The sequence below is a fragment of the Pteropus vampyrus genome, unplaced genomic scaffold (assembly GCF_000151845.1).
Source record: "Pteropus vampyrus isolate Shadow unplaced genomic scaffold, Pvam_2.0 Scaffold170, whole genome shotgun sequence".
In the NCBI taxonomy this organism is placed as follows: domain Eukaryota; kingdom Metazoa; phylum Chordata; class Mammalia; order Chiroptera; family Pteropodidae; genus Pteropus; species Pteropus vampyrus.
Window position 1 is genome coordinate 4,282,164 of NW_011888951.1, and position 21,514 is coordinate 4,303,677.

At 35.1% G+C, this 21,514-nt stretch overlaps 1 protein-coding gene across 5 annotated transcripts in view; it reads left to right on the forward strand.

The window, feature by feature from the left end:
• The first annotated feature begins 4,468 nt into the window (after positions 1 to 4,468).
• The window catches only part of NRDC (nardilysin convertase), a 73,998-nt gene continuing 56,952 nt past the window's right edge, over positions 4,469 to 21,514 (forward strand). The window contains exons 1-2 of one of the 5 annotated variants that reach the window (XM_023536791.1): positions 4,469 to 5,020; positions 19,800 to 20,115. In XM_023536791.1, the coding sequence (XP_023392559.1) occupies positions 4,677 to 5,020; positions 19,800 to 20,115 (660 nt within the window). In that variant the 5' untranslated portion in view covers positions 4,469 to 4,676. The other 4 variants (XM_023536792.1, XM_023536790.1, XM_023536794.1 and 1 more) reach the window with 4 other exon arrangements.

Here is a 21,514-nt window from a genome sequence, read left to right on the forward strand (position 1 = left end):
TAATCCCTCTCTTTTGCCTCCCTAGCGACCTGACAACTTTCAACTGTCCCTTTTTTTCCCTGTATTATTCATTAATTCAACATTTAGTGAATACCTACTATATACCAGACACTATTTTTGATGCTTAGGATATGATGGGAAACACAACAGATGAAATACCAATCCTCCAATGGACCAATATAAAATACAGAGAGTATGTAGACAATAAGCTAATAGACAAATAAATAATTTCAGATAATATTTTAGATAGACTGCCAAGAGGTTTCTCTTAAGAGGTGACAATTGAGCTGACATGTGACTGGTAAGAAGGAGCCAGTGATGCAAAATCTAAAGGAAGAACAGTCCAGGCAGAGGAGCAGATGTAACAGCCCTAAGGCAAGAACTACCCTAGTATGTCAAAGGACATTAAGTCATTGTGAGTGGAGCAAAGGGCAGAATGGTAGATGAGATTCTAAACGTAGGGTAAGGACAGAAATCATAAGTGAGCCTTATAGGCTATGGCAAGAAGCTAGATTTTATTCAAAGTGCAAAGAGAAGTCACTGGTAGGTTTTAAACACCGTTTTGTGTCTTCCATTTTTCCTTTCAGGCAGAGTCTCAAAAGCTGTATCTTTAGATTAGAGATGAAGAGTACTTAGGTAGATTTCTGATAGGATAACTTTTATTTGACATAAAGTATTTTTTTTTTTACCATTTTTGAGCACATTTTACTGGTAAATATTTTGCATATGTACATGTAATATGTGCTACTTTAATAATCCTATTTTTACACTTAGTATAATAGAAACAAATATCTGAATCATTGCATAATTGTCTAGATAGTTTTCATGACAACATATTGTTCTATTTCATGTACATATAACTTATTTTACCAATTCCTATTATTGGATATCCAGGTTATTTTCTAATTTTACTATTATAAACATCATTGGAATGGACTTTGTTTTACTTAAATCTTTGTCCATATCCACAATTATTTCCTTTGGATTAATTACAGAAAGTAGAATTGTTGATACATATTGCCAAGTTGACCTTCAGAAAAGAACCACTTTTTCTTACTGCTTCTTAAAGTATTTTTTATAGTCACTCAATTTATTTTGAAGTTCTCATACCAAATTCTTCCTAGAACTATGTCTATTGTATAGAAGAAAATTATTTTATGCTCAAACTCCTTGGTATGTTATGTACACATTCGGTCTCCTGAGAGAAGACTCTGTAAGAACATGCCTACTTATTAACCTAGATACAAAGCTACCAAATATGGAGAGCAATCAGTGGGCAGGACACTTAATAACTAGAGCTCCAAAAGTATAATTTCTTAGACCGTGGGTCCAGGGCAAAATTGTAAAGTAGATAATATTTTACTTGTTACTTACTTTCTCTTTCAGTGCCTTTCCTCCCACTTTAGCGACCTCTTCACCCAATCTCTTCATTGGGCTTCAGACTTGAATGGGTTCATAGCACTCTTAATCCACTCAACCTAGAATCAACATTCTACACTCTGACTTATCCTCTCAAATATAAAGGTGGATAATGGGGTTAATAAAATAATTTACCTTTGAATTTTTAAAAGTAAGGCTCAGATCTGTCCCTCTGGGAGATAGACAGCCATTACACTGACTAAAATAACTTTCAGATGTAGGCATCAAACATAGAAATAAGATGTTTCAATTTTCATGATTTTTGACCTCTCACTAGAATGAATAATAGGGATAGAAGGGTCACTACACTTTATGGGAGGGAAATCCTTGAGGTAAAAATAGGAAGGAGTATAGAAAGGCTAGAGATGAAAAAAAGCACTTAAACACTCTAAGACAGCCTGGGTAAATGAGGCTAAAAATAATACTCTGTGCTCAACTTTCTAAGAGATCTCAAGATCTTTTAAACTTTCTAATGTCTTTATTTCCTATAAAATAGTAATAGCTTAATTTATCTGTTTTCTCTGAGGAATACTCCTTACAATATTCAAACAGAGGGTGGCAAATTTCTAAATTATTTTCAATGGGAAAATATTTCTTCCGGTTTGGAAGTCTTGACTGCCACAGGTCACTTGTAAGCTATACCTCTCTGGGTAATTATTTCTCTTTATATTTGAAAAGGCCAGATTCAGGTGATCACTTGCCAAATCTCATTTTATACACCTAATCTAACATTTCTGATATTTTCAATGGGGTCAGAATTATATTGGGCCAAGCATCAAAGAGGAATTTTCCCTGTGATATTACATTCTTCTGATTTTCCTCTTACTATTCTGGTTGTTCCTTCTTAGTCTCTTTTGGGAGTTTTCTATAAGTTCTTCAAAGCTTGGTTCTTGGGCCTTTTTCTCTTTTCATTTCACAATCTCAATGTAGATGATCTTACTGAATAAGCTTTGGTTACTGCCTATAAGCCTATAAACTTCAAATTTACATCTCCAATGCAGGCCTTTCTTCTGAGCTCCAGACCTGATCTTCCTTTTGTATGGCTCAGAAATGACTCAAACTTAACATTTTCAAAACTGAGTTTAAGCTTTTCTCCTCCCAAACCTGTTGCTCTTTCAGAATTTCTTGTTCACTGAGATACTGGCACCATCATCTATCCACTCAGAAAATCATATATATTGGTCACATCTCTCTTCTTCATTCTCTCACATCAAATTAATTACTATCCAAAACCAGTCAATTCCATCTCCTAAATATAAGTCATATCTGTATAAACATCTCTCTATCTCCACTTTCACTCCTGAAATCCAACTTATCATTTTCTAGTGCCTATATTACTTTAATATCCTCCCAACTGCTCTTTTTACTTCCAGTCTTGCCCTCACCTGCCACTCTCCCATCCAAACCATTTTTCACACATCAGTCAGAATGATCTACTTGGAAAACACTTGTGATAGTGTCTTCCTGTTTCATTTGTTCGATCATTATTTACCAAGTACCTATAATGTGCCAACCACTATTCTAGAAACTAGGAATCCAGTGATACACAAAATAGACAAGGCAATGACTTTTTACTCGTAAGAAGATTCTATATGATCTTGGCCACTAACTCATTCTCCTGTAAGATTCAGAGGCCTCTTTTTAAAGGGAAAAATTAATAGGTCATACTTAGGATGTGGTCTTTCTTTGTTTCTAGGTAGAAAATTCTAATTACTGGCTGAATTTACTTATGGCATCATCGCCTTGAAGAGTAAAAAGAAAAAATATCCTCAAAATAGACATCAGTTCAGGTAGTTAGTTATTCAACAACAAACATTACTGACTGAAAACAGTAATGGGATGTTTGAACAATATTTTTTAATTAACTTACCTCATCTGCTGTCCTAGTTCAGGTTTTCATTATTTCCTCCCTAAATCGTTGCACTGCTCCTTCCCAACTCTTTATGGTCCTATCCAGCATTATTTGTCATTATAATATTGTTTTTAAACTACATCATTCATTTTTATCGCCTGTTTAATGTCTCCCAATTAGAATGCAAGCTCCATGAAGGCAAGGATTTTTGGTTTGTTCCTGATTTTATTGTTTGTGGAGCTCAGGAGGCCCAGAAAAATTTAGACTTAAAACAGCCATCAATATATCTTCCTTCTTCAACTGTTTCTCCATTCATTCATACATATTTACTCCTTTTATGTGCTAGGATCCCTTGCCTCATGTTATCAGTATGTTGCATCTTACTAACACGTGGATTGTTTTCAAATTTCAAGAATGCCTGTTTCAGTGACACCTGAGATGATTGCCAATTAAAGGTCATTACGAACAGAAAATAACTTGGGGAAAAGGGACTTGAGGGCAATAACGTGACCTGCTGTAGCTGCTCAATACATGCTGGCTGAACTTAAAAGCTAACTGTGGACTCGGTGGGGAAGCTAAAAAATGTTTTTGCATAGAAGAGTGAGCACATCTACACCGGTCTCCTAAGCACTTTTTTGCGCCTCGATGGCAAATACCACCTAAGCGCAGCCGGCAAGTACGTGGTGGAGAACAATGCCTATTTCTGGCGTTTAACTGACTCTCCCAAAAAACTTCCATCCGGTGGAGAAGAAAATACTTCCGCCGTTCCGTTTTTTTTCGCGTGCTGAGTCACGGCAAAAGGCTCCGCCCTGGGTCCCAGGGGCAGAATGCACAAAATAGGCAGGATGCACAAAATATGAATGGGGAGAAGAAACTCTATTCGCTTCTTGGTTTTCTCATCAAACGAATACTTTTTTCTGGGCCGCTAAGCACTACTCAGTGGCGGCCTCAAACCACCTCTCCGTATACGTCATAAACGCGACGCAGCTGCCCGGGCGCCCTTTCCCGTCGTCCTCCGCGCTACTTTCTCCTCCTCTTTTTCCTCGCCCCGCCCACCCTAGGTTTCGAAGAGCTGTCTGTGTGCTGCGCGAACCGGCCCGGTCGCTTTGGTTCCTTTTATTCACTATTCCCATTGGTTGCTTACGTGAGCGTGACTGCTATCTTGCCTCTTTATTAGCTAGAACTAGTAGCGTCATCGGCAGCCGGGAGGGCGGGGGGATGAGGGAAGTTAACGTGAAAGAGACCGGATTGGGGGAGGGGTGCAGGCCTGTCCTCCCCAGCGGCTGCGGCAGCACCAGCGCCGGCCGCCACCGCCTCTGGAACGCGGAGGAGGAGCGGCTGGAGGAGTAGGAGAAGGAGGTGGACCCTGGGGAGAGGGATGCCCATCGCTCCGACTTAGTAGTAAATGCTCAGAAGAGTCTCGATTGCTACAGTCTGTGCCACCGGGAGGAAGTTGTGGGGTGAGGCCAGGCCGGGGCTCGTAGCGTTGTGGAGAATCAAAGCGCGGGGTCGGTGCGAAGACTCGGCTGCTGCCAGACCCTTTCCTACTCTTACCATGCCTGGAAGGAACAAGGCGAAGTCTTCTTGCAGCTGCCCTGCCCTGCAGCCCAATGGACAGGATTTGGGCGAGAGCGGCCGGGTTGCCTGTCTAGGAGCCGATGAATCAGAGGAGGAGGGACGGAGTGGGTCTATCAGTAATGTCGGAGACCCTGAGATCGTCAAGTCTCCCAGCGACCCCAAGCAATACCGGTGAGGGAGGAGGCTTGGACCGGGGAGGAGAGCCGGGTGCGGGCGTCTCTCTTGCTGCTGCTGTCACTTCTTGTCTTCGTATCTCCCGAAGGAGCAGCAGGGGCACACTCCCCACCCCGAATAATTCCTTGGGTGGAGCTGAAAAGGGCATTTAGGAGTTTCCATGTGGTGTCAGCTGGACAAGCGGGGAATCTTGAGACAAGTGGGGAATCAGGATGTCAGAATGGGAAGGGTGGTTCGAGTAATTTTGACATTAATCAAGAATGAAGGTTTCTCTGGGAAGGCGGCCTGGATGGTGAGTCTTGGTATTATGTTATGAGGAAAGGTTGAAGGAGTTGGGGATTTAATTTTGAAGAGGCTATTTAAGGGGCAAATTATCACTATCCACAAATATTCGAGGTGCCCTTACTTGAAAGAGGGATAAAACTAATGGGTGGAAATTGCTAGAGGATCATGTGACTTGAGTAAAAGAACTTAGGCATCATAGTTGGCCTAATATGAAGTGGCTTGTTTCTATGGGTTTCTCATTACTAAAATGGTTGGGTGACCTCTTTCAAGAGTATATTAGGAAGGACTTGGGTCTCAGTTGAGTAAGTCATAGTCTTGTAAGGTTTCTTCTCATTTCGAAATTCTCTACTTTTGGTTTATGCTGGAATCTTCTAAACATCTCTTAATAACTGGTGGCTCAGTCTCCATCTGAATATTTCCCTCAGAGGTAGCTTATTTCATAGAATGTCATGACTATGATGTATTTTAAAGAGATGATATTGTCCCAAAACTTCATTTTACAGGTTGATGAAACTGAGATCCAGAGAGTTTTTGCTTATTGCTCAAAATTACAAAGCTAAATAATAACAAAGCTGGTATGATAACCCTGTCACCAAATCCAGTGCACCATTTACAGATTTTTATGAAGTTCTTATATCGAGTTGAAAGCTGAAGGATTCTTGGTCCCAATTTGTTATAAGTATTAGAGCAGGAAAGAACCTTAGAGATAAAACTTTTCTACTCCCTACCATCCCCCTTTGATAGATGACTGAAACATGTTTAGAGTGATTTAACCTCAAGTTTAAGACTGACCTAATTTCTCCTTTCACTCCAAGTGTAGTGATTAATAATACCCAACTTCTTGTACTATTTTTCTCAGACTGCAGAGTAGAGATATTTATGGACAAGCTAGATTCTCACTTTTTCTCATCAAAGATGTGGTTGTATTAGTAATATGTAAATGAACAAGTTGAAACCTTGCTAAGAGGTGCTTAGCTTTTGTCTTTCAGATTGAATGTTCAATGACAGTTCAATTGTTTTCCTGTGTAAAGATATATAGTTAACAGTCAATGTTTATGGAATGTATACTATGTATCAGATACTGTTCTGCTTAACATGTATTCTTCCATTTAATGACCTCATTTTCAGCAGATTAATTTGATAAATATTTATTAAGTCCTACTTTGTGCCGCGTGCTGAGTGATCTTAAATCTTTTCTGAAACTTAGTGGACTGTAACTTAATAACATTTTATTTTGGATGCTGGGCATACAGAGATGGTTAACCTGCCTTCAGGAAGCATCCAGTGTAGTAGAGGGACACAGACACATAATAAACGCAAAAGTAGGGCACTACAGTTTTATGGAAGCCATAATAGAAGTATGTGATAGGTATACTGGGGAATAAAGTAAGTGGTAAACTCCACTTGGGGAGAAAGGAAATACTTCAAAGAGGAGATAATGCTTAAGAGGTATTCTTTAAATAAATTGTTGCATTTCTATCTTTCTGTAGTCTTTTGCCAAGTCATTGTCCTTTTTAGTGTCTCAGTTTTCTTATTTTAAAGTGAAGGTTGATTAGAATAGCAGTGTTTTCTAATAACTACTTCTTCAAAAGAGTGGGTCCATTTTTATATTTTATGTATGGAATTTCAATTAGACTTTAAAGAAAATATCTTTTTGTTACTCTAAAATAAAGGTGGAAAACCTCAATGCTAGATGAATTTTAAAGACTTATCCAACTAAAGTTAAATGCTGCTGTGAAATTTTGTCACCAGAAACGGAGGTATCTGCAGCCCAGATAGCTGAATTGTCCCTTCATGAGCTGCTCAGATACTATCTCTGTGAAGCCTTTCCAGGCAGAACTAATCCCTCCTTTCACTGTATTTCAGTAGGAATTTGGATGTGGTCTGTTACAGTACATATCCATCATATTATAATTACATGTCTTTTGAATGTGTGAATAAGCACCAGTGACAGACCTGATTAAAATAACATTATCATAAAATAATGCCTTGAAAGATTTGTTTAAGCAATAGCCTCTGGAATTTTACTTTGTATATGTGTGATTTGTATTCAGCTTTTTAAAAATGTTAACATACTTCCAGGACATCTATTCTCCCTTTTTAGGAATCTGTGTAAATGCTTGTTAAGTGTTGATTTCTTTCTCTTCTGAAAGGATTAAATAGGACTCCAGTTTGGGAACTATTGTTCAAATATTTATTGATTTAAAGTGGAAATTCTAGATGGACAAAATTAGTAGTAGTGCATTCTAAATAGTAAATTATTTTAATGAGCACTAAGGAAGTTTGGATTGACTTAAATATAAAACACTTTTCATGTTTAACCTGTTTGTAAAGAGACCTGTATTTTTATGGGGAAGGGAAGAACATATGAAAAGGCATGTAAGCTTCTGAAGGGCAAACCCTTTAAATTTTGGTCAGACTGTTACAAGTGAGATTATGTTAATAAATTCTCAATATACTATAGAAAATAATGGATGTGGATTGAGTAAGTTACAGGTTATTTCTGAACATTTATTGTGTTGTTTACTATTATATACTGATGAACAGAAGGAGATTCACAGTCCAGGTGAGCAAGACAGCTGCATTGAGAACAGTAATATCTTTTGGCTTCTCAAATAGGAGTGGAGTTACTCGCTTCTGAGAAGATTTAGACAAGTCTAATATATCAGAGGACTATACATCAGAGAACATTTTCTTTTGGATAGGTATAACATGGGTTTTTTTGTTGATCTATCCAGCTAAAACCCATGGAATAGTAATGTTTTGTTTTTTTTTTTCAATACATAAGGTAGCAGTTGCATTTGTAGTATACACACACATTAGTGATAAGACTATAGACTCTTAGAGCTACAAAAGAAATCATGGACTTACATGTATATAAATTCTAGGAACTCGATTGACACCATCCAATCCTTTGGTCTGATACAGGAATCAAAAACTCAGTTTAGATCGTACCCTCTTAGTCTTATAATGTAAAGTAGAGGCAAGCTAGGACTTATTTTATGAGATTCAAGCTCATTTAACACAGTAAGGACTTTTAAGATCGAAATACATTATATTTTCGGAAAAGTAAATGTGTCTTTGTTACCATTCCTTAGACTGATTTCTTCAATGTGGGCTGATAGGCTGATAAGAATAGGAAGAGCATTCTTACCTAAAATGTTTCTTTCAGAAATAAGATTTCATATTAAAAAGATCTCTTATTGAGGAACTAAACAATGGTAAGAACGCTTGCCTTCAAAGAATTCTAGTCCATCTAGACTCCTGGTGGAGTCATGGAGCAGATACTGAAGCAGAAATGCATTAAATGTAATAGGTGTTAGAACAGAAATATGTGTAAAGTATGGCATTTTTAGTCACTTGGGTATCTAGTTTCCCATCTCTAGTTATGTGACTTTGAGTACATTAATCTCTCGAAGGCTAAGGACTGTTGAGATCTCAAGAACCTTTGAAACTAGAAAGGAACAGTCAGGAAACAGGAGAAATACTAGATGCTAGTGGCACCCTTCCCCCCCCCCCCTTTCAAATATGAAGAACCAGTGGAGAAGAATGCTTTAAGCAAGCATTGATTATTGATAGGTTATACTGAGAAGTCAAGTAATAGAATAACTGAAAACAGTTGCAAGAAATTATTTGTCCCCGGTGAAAGCAATTCCAAAGGAATGGTAGGTAGGGAGGCAGTAGCCAGATTGCAGCGAGTTAAGGAGTGATAAAAGCGAGAAATTTTAGGTAGGTAGATATATTTAAAGAAGTTTGGTTTTAAAGAGGAGATGAGAGGAGGTTTGGGGATAAAACAATATATGGGGTCAAGGGAAAGTTTTCTCAAGATAGAAGAGACACGAGCATGTTTATTGCCTGAGACAAAAAAGTAGAGAAGGAAAGGTTGAGGATGCAGGAGATAATAGATGGAACAAGATCCTTAGATGGTAAGTGAGATGACAGATCAAGAATATTCACCATGCAGGAATTGGGTTTAGATACGAAGAAGAGGAAATCTCTTCACTGTGTAAAGGAATCTCTTCACTGTGGAGGAAGCTATAATGAAGAGTGTAGTTGCAGGCAGTCAGGTGTTGAAAACATTTTTTGCTTTACAGACTTTTTTTTTTTTCTGTAAAGTAGGCATTGAGGTCTACTGAAGTGGTCCTCTAAAAAGTTGTAGGGGAAGTAGTAGAGAACAGGGGGAGCCTTTAGTGGTGAAGGTTTGGAATAGCTAATGTAGAGAGTAGGTGAAGTATAGTTGGGAAATACCGAGAAGTTGTGGGTTCTTGAGCCTGAAAATGATATAAGTAAAGCAGTGTTCTTAAAGAAGACTAATCTGCAGGTAGTAGCTTAGGTCCATAGGATGTGGCAAGACTGGTTTAAGGGGTAACTATGATTGTGTTTTGAATGGTGTCACCGATATATATATAGTAACTTCCTGCAACTGATGCGTTCCTCTCTTCACTTTTCTTTTTGCTTCCCCCTTATTAATTTAACAAATATTTGCTAGGCTAAAAACCCACGAGTACAGAGATCATGTCTGTTTTGTTCACTCAGTGCCCAGAACATAGTAGATTTTCAAAAAGTATTTGTAGTGTGTATAAAAGCATGACTGCTCATATGCCAGGCATTTTCATGGAACTCTTGGGGATATTCTACCAGAAATTTTTTAGATCAACTTGTATCCTGGCCAGTTTTAAAAAATAATAAATTGATTTTCAGAGAAAACAAATATGAGTAGGCAGCTTACAGAAGAAAAAATACAAATTATACCAATAGTAATAATAATGTATGGTGATATTGTAGCGTACTTAATTCACACAGAAGATTGTGCTTGACACATAAGTACTCAAATGTTACTAGTTTAAGTGGTAACTATGTTTTAATATGTTCATAATTACTAAATGATATAGCACTGTAATAGCAAAAAAATTGTCAACAACTTTATTGTCCATTGATTTGCTAAAGATTAAGTTGTTACACAGTTCTACAATGAAAATAATATATAGTCATAAAAAAGAAATGGTTTTATGTAAGTTGATATGTAAAGATGGCTTATGATTTATTGTTGAATGAAAAAAGCCAGTCGAAGAGCAAATATATTGTATAAAACTCATAAAAATAACACCTCACATTATGTTTACTTGAAAGATAATTTTTTTATGTTTAGATATATATAGCAATGATTAGGAATGATATTCATCAAGCTTTTTTTCTCTAGGGAAAAGTAGAAGACTTGAATTATGTACTTTTTAATAATTAAAAAAGATCAATCAATAAGTAAAAGTATTATGTGGTCATTGTAGGAAATTTAGATAACAAGAAGAAAAATTTTTAGTTTTCCATAATCATTCCACCCAGTATTAATTACTGGTAACATTTCTTAGAGCCATTATTCCTTTTTGCTATGCATTTATAACATTTTTAAAATGGTATGATACCATATTTAACAATGTCATAAACATTTTCTTAAGTGCTTTTCAATATATTTTGTCTACCTAGAAGTCCATGGTGTAAGATATACCATAATTTCATCATTACCATTTTATAGGATGTTTAGATTGTCGAATTTTCTTTACTTCAGAAGCTTGTTTACTCCCAACCGAATCCTTTGGGCATGGACCCAATTATAATGAGTTTGGTAGATATATAGGGTCACCTCTGGTGATCTGGTCTGTTTCTAGAATATTCTCTAATTGGGAGACCTGGCAGACAAGAAGATGGTTTGTTATGGGACTTCCACTCTGACATAGGCCTCATATTCATACTGGTCCCTAGAATGAAGTCAATCATAAGGCCTATCCAAATCAAAGGAAGCTGAGTAGATATATAGTCCCTTTCCAGTATTTATTTGGGTTTGTTTATTAATTAATTGATTGATTAAGTTATTTATTTGGTGGGGCGGCGTGGGCTTAATTACATGGCTGGATCAGAATTAAACTGTTTTTAGGAGGTTCGGAAAGAGATTGTAGTTTGGAAAGTTCACTTGGTCCTCTGGAGGAGCGTTTAGAGGGATTTTATATTTTCATTACCACACTATCAATAATCTTCATTCTCCTAATCATAGTAACTGGTATTTCCTTGAATGCTTACTGTGTACTAAGTACTGTTCTAAGGAGTTAACATTGTATTATCTCACTTTATTACCTATTTAATCTTTACAGTAACCGTATTAGATAGTGCTTTTATTACCTGATAGCCTAAATGCTGTTCTGTGAAAATATATCACTGAGCAGGTACTGAGCAGTAACTTAGAGTATAAAAGGATTATGTTCTCTTATTTAATTTCTCCTAAGCAAACTCCCATGGCAGATAGGGTCCAAGGCCTTCCATTTTTCGATTCTTTCTAGCTTTATCTTCTTTTGCGCTGTTATGTGCTCCTTTTCTTGATACACGGGTTACTCTTTGATCATGTTTGCCTTGTGAATTCAAGGATTACCTCCTCTGTGAATCCTTTGACTTCAGTCTTCCTGTCGCACATGTTAGTTATTTATACTCTTTTGTGCTCCAATAGCAATTTTTTTCAAACTGTTGCATATTTTGTAAGTTCTATTTGTCTTTCCCACTCTTCTGAAATTTTTGTAGATAAGGACTTTGTTTCTTTGCGTCTTTGCGTGCCTTCTCTTCTGTTATTAATAAATCAACTGTCTATACTAAGACCCACCATCTCTCCACTTATTCATTAGATCTCATCTCTTTTTTATTGATCTTCATCCATCAGTTATTCCAGCAGTTGCTCCTGTTCCATACTGCATCATCAGTTTCCTTCTCACTAGATCATTATCAGAAACATACATATAGGCTGTAATTGTTCCTATCTTCTGGCGAAAAACATTTCTTTACTCCACATCCCCTTTGAGCTATGGCCTTCCAGCTACTAAAGTTTCTTAGTTTCCTTTATAGCAAAGCTTATATTAAGAGTTGTCTGTACTCATAATTTGCTGTTCATTTCCTTCCTTTATTTCTTGTACTTAGAATGGGCTTTTCCACTATTGCTATACCAAAATAGCTGTTTTCAAGATCACCAGTAACCTTTGCAATTGGTTAGTTCTCGAATTCTAACCTTACTAGAACTTTCAGTATCATATAATACAGTTGATCTCTCTTTCCTTGAAATACTTTTTTTTCAGTTGGCTTCCAGGTCAATACTGTTCTTAGCTCCCTTTCTGTCCCATTTGCAGGTTCTTCCTTACCTCCTTGACCTCTAAATTTTGGAGTGCCTATGGCTCAGTTCCCAGACCTCTTCTTTTCCCTGCCTACCTTAGCTCCTTGTGTTACCTCATCCAGTCTTGTGGCTTTAAATATTACCCTGTGTAAAATAACAATTTTACTCAGGTTTCCCACCCCTGTTTTTCTTACTCTGTTTTATTTTTCTTCATAGCACTTACTGCCATTTGATATACTACATGTTCACAAGAGCAAGGACTTTGTTTTGTTCTCTGCTATATGCCCAGTGCCTAGAATAGTGCTTGTCTCATAGTCTTGCTTTCATCTCTGACTCCTTCATCTTTTTCTCCTTTGGCCTGATTCTTACCAGATATGTTTTTCAATATTTTTAAAATTTATTTCTTGCTTTTATTTCAGACCAAAATTTTTTTAAAGAAAGAAAACCATACAGGTAGGTATACTTGAAGCTCTTTGTGTACTGCCTCCTCCCATCTCTTTTCCTACTCTCTTTTTCCAGTGTTAACATTATCAGAATTGGGTACATATACCACTCCTATGTATGTTTTGTACTTTTTATTAAATATACATTTATCTGTAAACAGTATATAATACTGTTTTAAGACATAGAAATAAAAATTATATCACATCGAAAGTCTCATAAACTGCTTTTTTTTTTCCTGGTTTAACATTGCGATTTGTCCATGCTGATAAGTATAGTGCTTGTTATTTGTGTTAAATGTTATTTGATATCTTGTTATGAATACATCATAATTTATTTGTTTTCCTGTTAATGGTCATTTATATTTTTCCCAATTTTCTGTTACATTTAGTTTTATGATTATGCCACAGTTTATCTTTTCTCTGATTGTTAGTCATTTAAGTTGTTTCCGTTGCTTCAGTGAACATTTTATACATGACTCCATGCGCACACATTTGAGAGTTTATCTATATGCCTATAAGTAAAATGATTCACTTTTAACCTTTCTACGATGTTTCCACAGTACTCTTATAATTGGTTGTACTATTTTACATTTACACTAATAGAGCATGAGAGTTCCTGCTTCTCTACATTCCTACTGGCTCCTGATAAGTGTAGTACTTGTTATTTGTGTTAAATGTTATTAAATATCTTTAAGATTAATATCTTTAAATATTTAAATATTTAAAAATTTTAAGATTTAAATATCTTTAAGATTAATAATATCTTTAAGATTTTAAAAAAATTATTGGTAATCTCATCTGTGGGAAATTTTTTTTGTTTAATCTTTTATTTGCATTTTGCTTATTACTAATAAAATCAAGCATTATTTTATGTTTCCTGGCATTTTGGGTTTCTCCTTTTATTAATGGCCCAGTTTTCTAGTGGGTTGTTTCTTTTCCTTTTTTAAGTTAACTTGTAAGAATTCTTTACTTATTTTAAATATTAATCCTTTGTTGGTTATATGAATTGCAAATATATTCTCTAAGTCTATATAGCTCATCTTTACTCTTTGTTTAGAAAGTCTTAATATTTAATCAGATTTATTCATCTTTTTATTTATGGTTTGTGCTTTTTTCATCTTATTTTCTGCTAAAAATTTTGCAGTTTTGCTTTTTACATTTGGATAAGGATCTAATTTTATTACTGTTTTTTAAAGATATGGACAACCATTTGTCCAAGCACACCTTTTGAAAAATCTATTTCTCAGAGGTTACCAAATGTTTTCTAAAAGGGCCTAGATAAATAAATATTAGCTTTTGTCAGTCAAGAGGCAAAATTAAGGATATTGTATAGATATTAATACAACCAGAAAAATAAATTTCTGCACATTTTAAATAAAATTATTAAGTTCAAAATATAATAGTACTTTTTTATGGTAATACAGGTCTACAAGTGAGAAGAATGGAATTATTTTTTATTGGGATAACATTTTGCATTTGAAGGTTCAAAGTTAGTGTTCCCTGTCATCAGAAGTGATTGCAAATGTTTGTTAATAATGATTTGTAATGAGATATTACATATTTCATCTTTGAAAATGCATTTTCACTCTGATAGGTACTACCAAATACTGATATCAATCCATGAGCATAAGATTTTACTTGAGTATATTCATTGCTTAAACAGCATTTATAGAATTTTGTTAGATTCTTCTCTTATATTTTTGCTTTTTAGTATGTCATTACACTGTAGATTAATCACTTCTGATTGAAAATTAGGTGGAAGCTCTTCAATTACACAGTTTAAAAAGGCATTGAAGTAAGGAAATTTCCTTTGTGCTTGCACCAAGATCTGAAAAATACAAGACCTATAGTTTGCTTAGAAAACATATCCACTGTGAATTTATGTGGAAATGGAGATATGGCTTCTTGTTTAAACTCTTGACAGTACAAGAAATGTATAAAGAAACTTGCCATTACTTGTGATTCAGATAACGTTGTTGAAATGACTTTACCATAAGTTTTACAAGTAAGTGCTATTTTGGACTTTTGGATTGAATTCATTAAGAAACAGTATCAAGTCTGCAGCAAAAGGTAATTTCCAAAGCCATTTGGTGTTTGGTCATACTGGTTGAAGGCTGTTCTTCAGAAAAATTTCAATCTTGGCTCAAAACATTGCAATTGTCGACATTAAGAAATGTCCAAACCTGTAGAGAATTTTTATGAGTTATTTTGGGCCAAACTAAATTGCCGGGAAGCAAAACCTCAACGAAGTGAGAAATGCTCTGGAGAATGGCAGTTCCGCAGCTTTATACATTAGAATCAGAGGAGGAGACATAAGGAGGGTTACATGAAATCCACTGGTGGTAGATTTAAGGGGGTGGGAGAAAGCCAAGTGTCGGGGTGGTAATCACTGGGATTGGATAAAACACTTTTACATTGGTGGGTACAAGACAGATAACATTTACAGCACATAATTCAGGGAAACAAAACAATGAAGGGTTCTGTGGTCTTGCGCTCTGGTGCCCTGGGTGTGCCCTGAGGGATCTGGAAAAGATTACTGTGACATTTCAAAGGTATGTTCTCTTAGCTGCAAAAAGATAATAGATTCACTTAAGGTAAAGATTGACCTTTGTCAAATGCCTAAGATGTGACTATGCTCCATGCCACGCTTTTAGGAATTTTTAAGTTCAGACCATCCTATGTGGTTACTTTCTGTCTGAATTTGTAGGGTCTGCCATGCAGGCGTCCCTTAAGCTTGTCACATATAGTATGTAGCCCCTTTTTTATCCACACAATAAAATGTTCCCACTGCTAAGCCATCTAACTGCTCTACAGTAAGGGAAGAACTAATGATTTAAAGTCTACGAAAGGAAATGACACTACTGGTTCACTAATACATGATAGATTCATGTATTTTCTACAAAATACTGATTTAAGACAATAATCATAGGTTTTAAAACACCTCACAAAAGATAAATTTGTCCAAAAATTTTTTTTTCTGCTCCACACATTTTTACCAACATTAATGTGGTAACATACTAGATTCCACTTTAGGTTGTACTGGTCATGTTTTCTCAACCTCTTGGAAAATATTGTCTGTAATTATTCCGTCCATAGTATTCATAGAGGCTGATACCTCTGTTGCTTCAAACCTGGCACTGATTCCTCAAACAACAGTATTGGCAACATCTGTTGACATATCAAGAGCCAAAAATCTTGCAATGATATGCTTTGTTTTTAATTTACTTGATATTGCTACTATGTCAACTTTTTGCAATCGTTCTCTTTGAAAAGGCTAATAGTCTTAAGTTTATTTTCTCTAGATAAAGTTCTTTAGCTGCTACAAACTCACAATCTAATACACTTTTGATAAAGAGCTTTCCTTGCTTGACTAACAAATGAGCCAGCCACTGAGAAACTTACTTTCATTGCAGTGTCATTTTCATTTTTAATTTTTGTGAATAAATTTTACTGTAATGATATTTCATTTAAATTTTTCTAATTTTTTGGATTGGTGCTTTCCTATGAGTTGGGAATACTGTGAGGAACGCTTAGTCTTGTCAAACAAACTTAAAAAGAGAAGACTTTGCTAGAAAGAAATGATAGAGATTTATTCAGGGGTCTTGGAATTTGCAAACTGGGAGCACAGCTAGGTAAAAACCCAGAAGTATTCCAGAAATGATAGAGATTTATTCAGGGGTCTTGGAATTTGCAAACTGGGAGCACAGCTAGGTAAAAACCCAGAAGTATTCCAGAAATGATAGAGATTTATTCAGGGGTCTTGGAATTTGCAAACTGTGAACACAGCTAGGTGAAAACCCAGAAGTATTCCAAAGAAGGAAGAAAAGTTAAAAATTCTTATAGTAAAGAGTACATTCTTGATAATTATCAGTCCTGCACTTTCAACCCTAGGATTGGTCCAGGATGGTTATCAGTCAGATGTCAGGCAGTCAGGATGATGGATGCCAGGTGGCCTGGAAGGTGGGTACCAGGAGATCTGGTCACATCCCAGTGGTCTGGAAAATGGACTTCAGGTGGCTGTATACATGAGTCATTCAGGGGGTAATCAGGTGGCAATTAGAGAGTTACCTGGAGGTCTAGATGTTCAGGCATTGATGCGAGACTAGAAAGTTTAAGTTCCCAGACTAGTATAACAAGAGTGGAGTCCTTCCTCGTACTTCAACCTTCAAAATGTTAATAATTTTAGCAGCTTGTTTAGAGTGACCCCACCAATGTGGTCTCAAGTATTTTTGGATTTAAATACATGAACTCAACTGTGGCAATTTTAGTGACTGAAAGTGGCTTCACAAAAGTTGGTTTCCTTTAATAAGGAAGAAATAAGAATGAGTGGGTGGGTACTTAAAGAGAATAACGCCATCTTTTTTATTTTTGGATGTGGTTTGAAAAATCCGCTTCAGTCTTTATTGTCAATATAGGAGGAATTGGGATAATGAGCCAAGTAAAGGAAGACAGGTTTTTTTTAAGGAAATAACATTTTGGAAAAAACCCACCCCTCTAAAAATTTTATATATATATTTGAGACCATATGATTTGGGGAGAAGTAATAACAAGTTATATAATTACATAGCTACCTCCACCCATGTACTCTCTTTTGTTGACCTAAAGTGATTTAACACTATCTAGGCCTAGAAATAGCAGTTTAAGGCTAGAAACTGAGTCATTATTTTCTCTATGTATATGTAAATGAGATCCTGAAGGCTATATGGTATGCTATAGTGTAGCTATAGAGTTAAAAAAATTTTATTTGCATATTCTGTTGGTAGTCATTTGGGTGGTTTCCAATTTTTGTCTATTACAAACATTGATCTCTCAGTAAGAAATTTACTCTTTGATTTTATGATGTTTTTATTTTAGAAAAGTTTTAAATTAGAATATATGAAATCTTTTCATTTTTTTCCTGTATAGCTTCTGGATTTTGTGTCTTGTTTTGCTCAAATTTTCTTTATCCAAGTATTACAAAGGGATTTTCTCTTAAATACTTTTAGAACATTTTTTCCTTTAGCTCTATAATCTGGAATTTATGTGTTGAGTGTAAGGTAGAGATGGCTATGTTTTCTCCCTAAATGAATTGCCTGTTGTTTCAGCATTATTAATTGAATCATAATAACTGTTGCAATAGTATTATAAACACTTCTCTGTTTCTAGAACCTGTTCTATTTCACTGATCTGTAGGTGTTCCTGTACTAGTATACTGTTTAATTTCAATTGCTTTAAAAGACTATTTTTATAAATGGTAAGGTAGCGTGCCCTCATTGTTTTCCCTTTTCAAAATGTTCTTGGCATTTTTGTGTGTGTGTTTCTTGTCCACATGAATTTTTGAATCAGTAGGGAAAGTCCCACAAAAAATCTTTTTTTTAAATGTTTTTTTTTTTTTAAATTGGAATTGCCTTGAATTTATATATTAATTTGGGGGAAGAATTTATATCTTTGCAATATTGAGTGTTCCCACCCAACAGCATGATATGACTAGTCAGGCCTTTCATTTTCTCCTGTGAAGTTTTCTAGTTTTCCTCACATTGGCTGTGTTGAGCAGTAGTGAAAAGAATGGGTTTTAGTGTCATGGTACTTGGGTTCAGTCCCTGCTAAGCTTGGGTAAATAAAAAACTTTTATTGTTGTGCTTTAGTTTCCTCATTTGTAACATGGGAGTAATAACTCATTAGGGTTATTATGAAGTAATAACTCATTAGGGTTATTATGAAGATTAAATGGGTGAAGACATGTAAATTAATACATTTGAAATATAAACTATTGTTATTAGGTTTATATTTAAGTATTTAATAGTTTCTTGTGCTTTGGTGAATAGGACCTTATATTTAAATCTCATTTTATATAGTTTCATAGTTTGTTGGGATAACAAAATTATTTAAATGTGATTTTTGATATGGAAAGGAAGGAAATCAATTTTTCAGTCTTCCATCTTAATTCAGTCCCTTCCTTATCTTTTTCTGCACATTATTCTTTCCTGTTTCTGCTAGATGAACTTTTTTTTCACCATTAAGTCTCAAGTATACTTTTGCTAGGGGCCTTCCCTCACTTTCACCTTTCTAATATTATGTGTTTACTTCTAGCATTCTGTATTGTACTGGCTTAATTGTATTGTACTAGACAGTAAGTGCCTGATGGTGAGGGATGTGCTTTTATTATTTTTACCTTTACTATAGCATGTATCTGATACATTAAAGCTGCTAAGTAAATGCTGATTGAATAGCATATGAAATAATGAATATAAACAGAAATTTGTAATAGGCACCCAGTTATCAAACTGGCACAGCAGTTTTACTAGGATAATCATCTTTCTGCAGGGCTACCAGTTGTGGGGTTTAGTTTTCTTTGAGATGTAGCCATTTTTTTAGTTCATAAAAAATGGTGGCTGGTTAAAAATATCAAATACATTGTAACAAAGGGAATTAACAGAGTTTAAATATATGAGATTTTGCTTTAATATTTAAGCTGACATGACTTCTCTGTATGTTGAGGGATATGTTTATTTTAAGTCTCCTGGTATGGTAGAATATTTATTAAGTAGTTATAAACTGAAAAATAGAGGGAGGCTAGGTTTTGGGTTTAACTTCAAAAATTTTAACTTCTAAACTTTGTTTTTTGAATAAGCAAATATGTTTTCATAGTTCAAAATTAAAAAATACAAACAGGGTATATACAACATACCATGTATATGTAGAATACCAACAGTGAAGTGTCTCTTATCCTTTCCCTCCAGCAATGCAGAAACTGATAAGCTTTTGAGTTTCCCCTTCCAGAAGCAACCTGTTTTATTAGTTTAAAAATAGGGTTGGTTTTGTGTGTGTGTACTTAGATTTTTGAAAAAATTCTGCTAAGTGCATCACTTGTATCTGTGTAGTGTGATGAATAACAGACTCAAAAGAAAATTTTTTTTTATTTTAGATACATCAAATTAGGAAATGGCTTGCAGGCACTTTTGATTTCAGACCTAAGTAATATGGAAGGTAAAATGGGAGATGCAACAGATGATGAAGAGGAAGAGGAAGAGGAAGAAGAAGATGACGATGATGACGATGACGACGACGACGATGAAGATTCTGGAGCCGAAATAGAAGATGATGATGAAGAGGGTTTTGATGATGAAGATGAGTTTGATGATGAGGAGGAGCATGATGATGATGATCTTGATGCTGAGGATAATGAATTAGAAGAATTAGAAGAGAGGGCAGAAGCCAGAAAGAAAACCACTGAAAAACAGGTGCGAATCATGTCTGTTTTTTACTAATTTGGGAATTCTTTGGGATGAGTTCTAAACTTATGTTTTATTTCTTAATGGCAAAAAAGAAGTATTTATTTATCTTTTGAGCTTCAATAAAGATCTATTCTACATAAAGATTACATTTATAAACATTTTGCTCTGATTTTAAAAGTGACAAAAGTTCATTATCAAAACAGAGATATAAAAATCACCCATAACTATAACTTTTTGAGGTAATGACTGGTAATATTTAAATTTGTGTGTATTTGTGCACATTACATGTTTTAAAAACAAATGCTGTGAGGTGAAGATCTGCATAAATCTTAGCCTGGGAATAAGAGTGTATTATTCTTGGAGAGATTGGAAAAAGAAAAAGAGCAGGGCTAGTATAGAATCCTCACCTGGGCATATGGTCCTGAGAGTCCTCATATGGGTAATTTAATGGGATTTATTTCTTTTTATAGGAAAGCATCAAAGGTCTGGATAAATAATAGGCAAACTGGAAGAATTGAAACAAATGGGGAGTTGAGCTTAGTTAGTGTAATATATAACAACAATTGATGAAGCTGATCACCTGTGTTGGTGTAGTGTAATGAACCTATAATATATAATAACAATCAATAAATAGATAATATAGGACTTAACAGGGAGAATTTCCCTCTCTGGATTTCTTTTGAAGAATGTCACCATTTTGCAGTAGGGATTACCTATATTACAGGATAACATTTTGGAGGCATTATGGTGGAATTGGTCAGCAAATGTTTGTTAAAGCTGGTTTCTTAATATTGATAATACATTTAACATGGCATAGTCCACATACAAACAAATTAAAGTGCAGATGATTAAGACTAAAATCTAGATGTCAAATGTATTATACGATAAAGTGGTCACTCCTCAAAGATATGAAGGTGTGAGATACAAGTAGTAGATAGGTTTTAAGTAAATCTTTGATAGTCACTCTTCCTGGAAAAATTTTTTTTAAAGAAGATCGTGCCATATCATTCACTAGTTTGATAGGGAGATTGAGTCATATTTTTAAGAAGCTATTTGCCCCTTGCTATTCAGATTTTGAGCGATGGCTGTTTTTGGGTGGCATGATAGGCCAAGTAATTTTAGCTTGGAAAGCTTTAGGAATGAAAGACAAAATACTAGAAAAAAAAGCATATATATATACCACTTGATAGTCTATACTAAGGTCTTTATAAATAAATTGGGAATTAATAAATTTAAAATAGATCTCATAATTAAAAAATATACCTCATAATTCCAACTAGAACAATAATAGGAAGGAAGAAATTATACAAGTCACAGTGTGGAAAGAATACTGACAATCAGAAAACCTGAATTCTGTTCTGGCTCTGTCCCTATATTTTTGGATGATCTTAGGTCTTTTCATTTT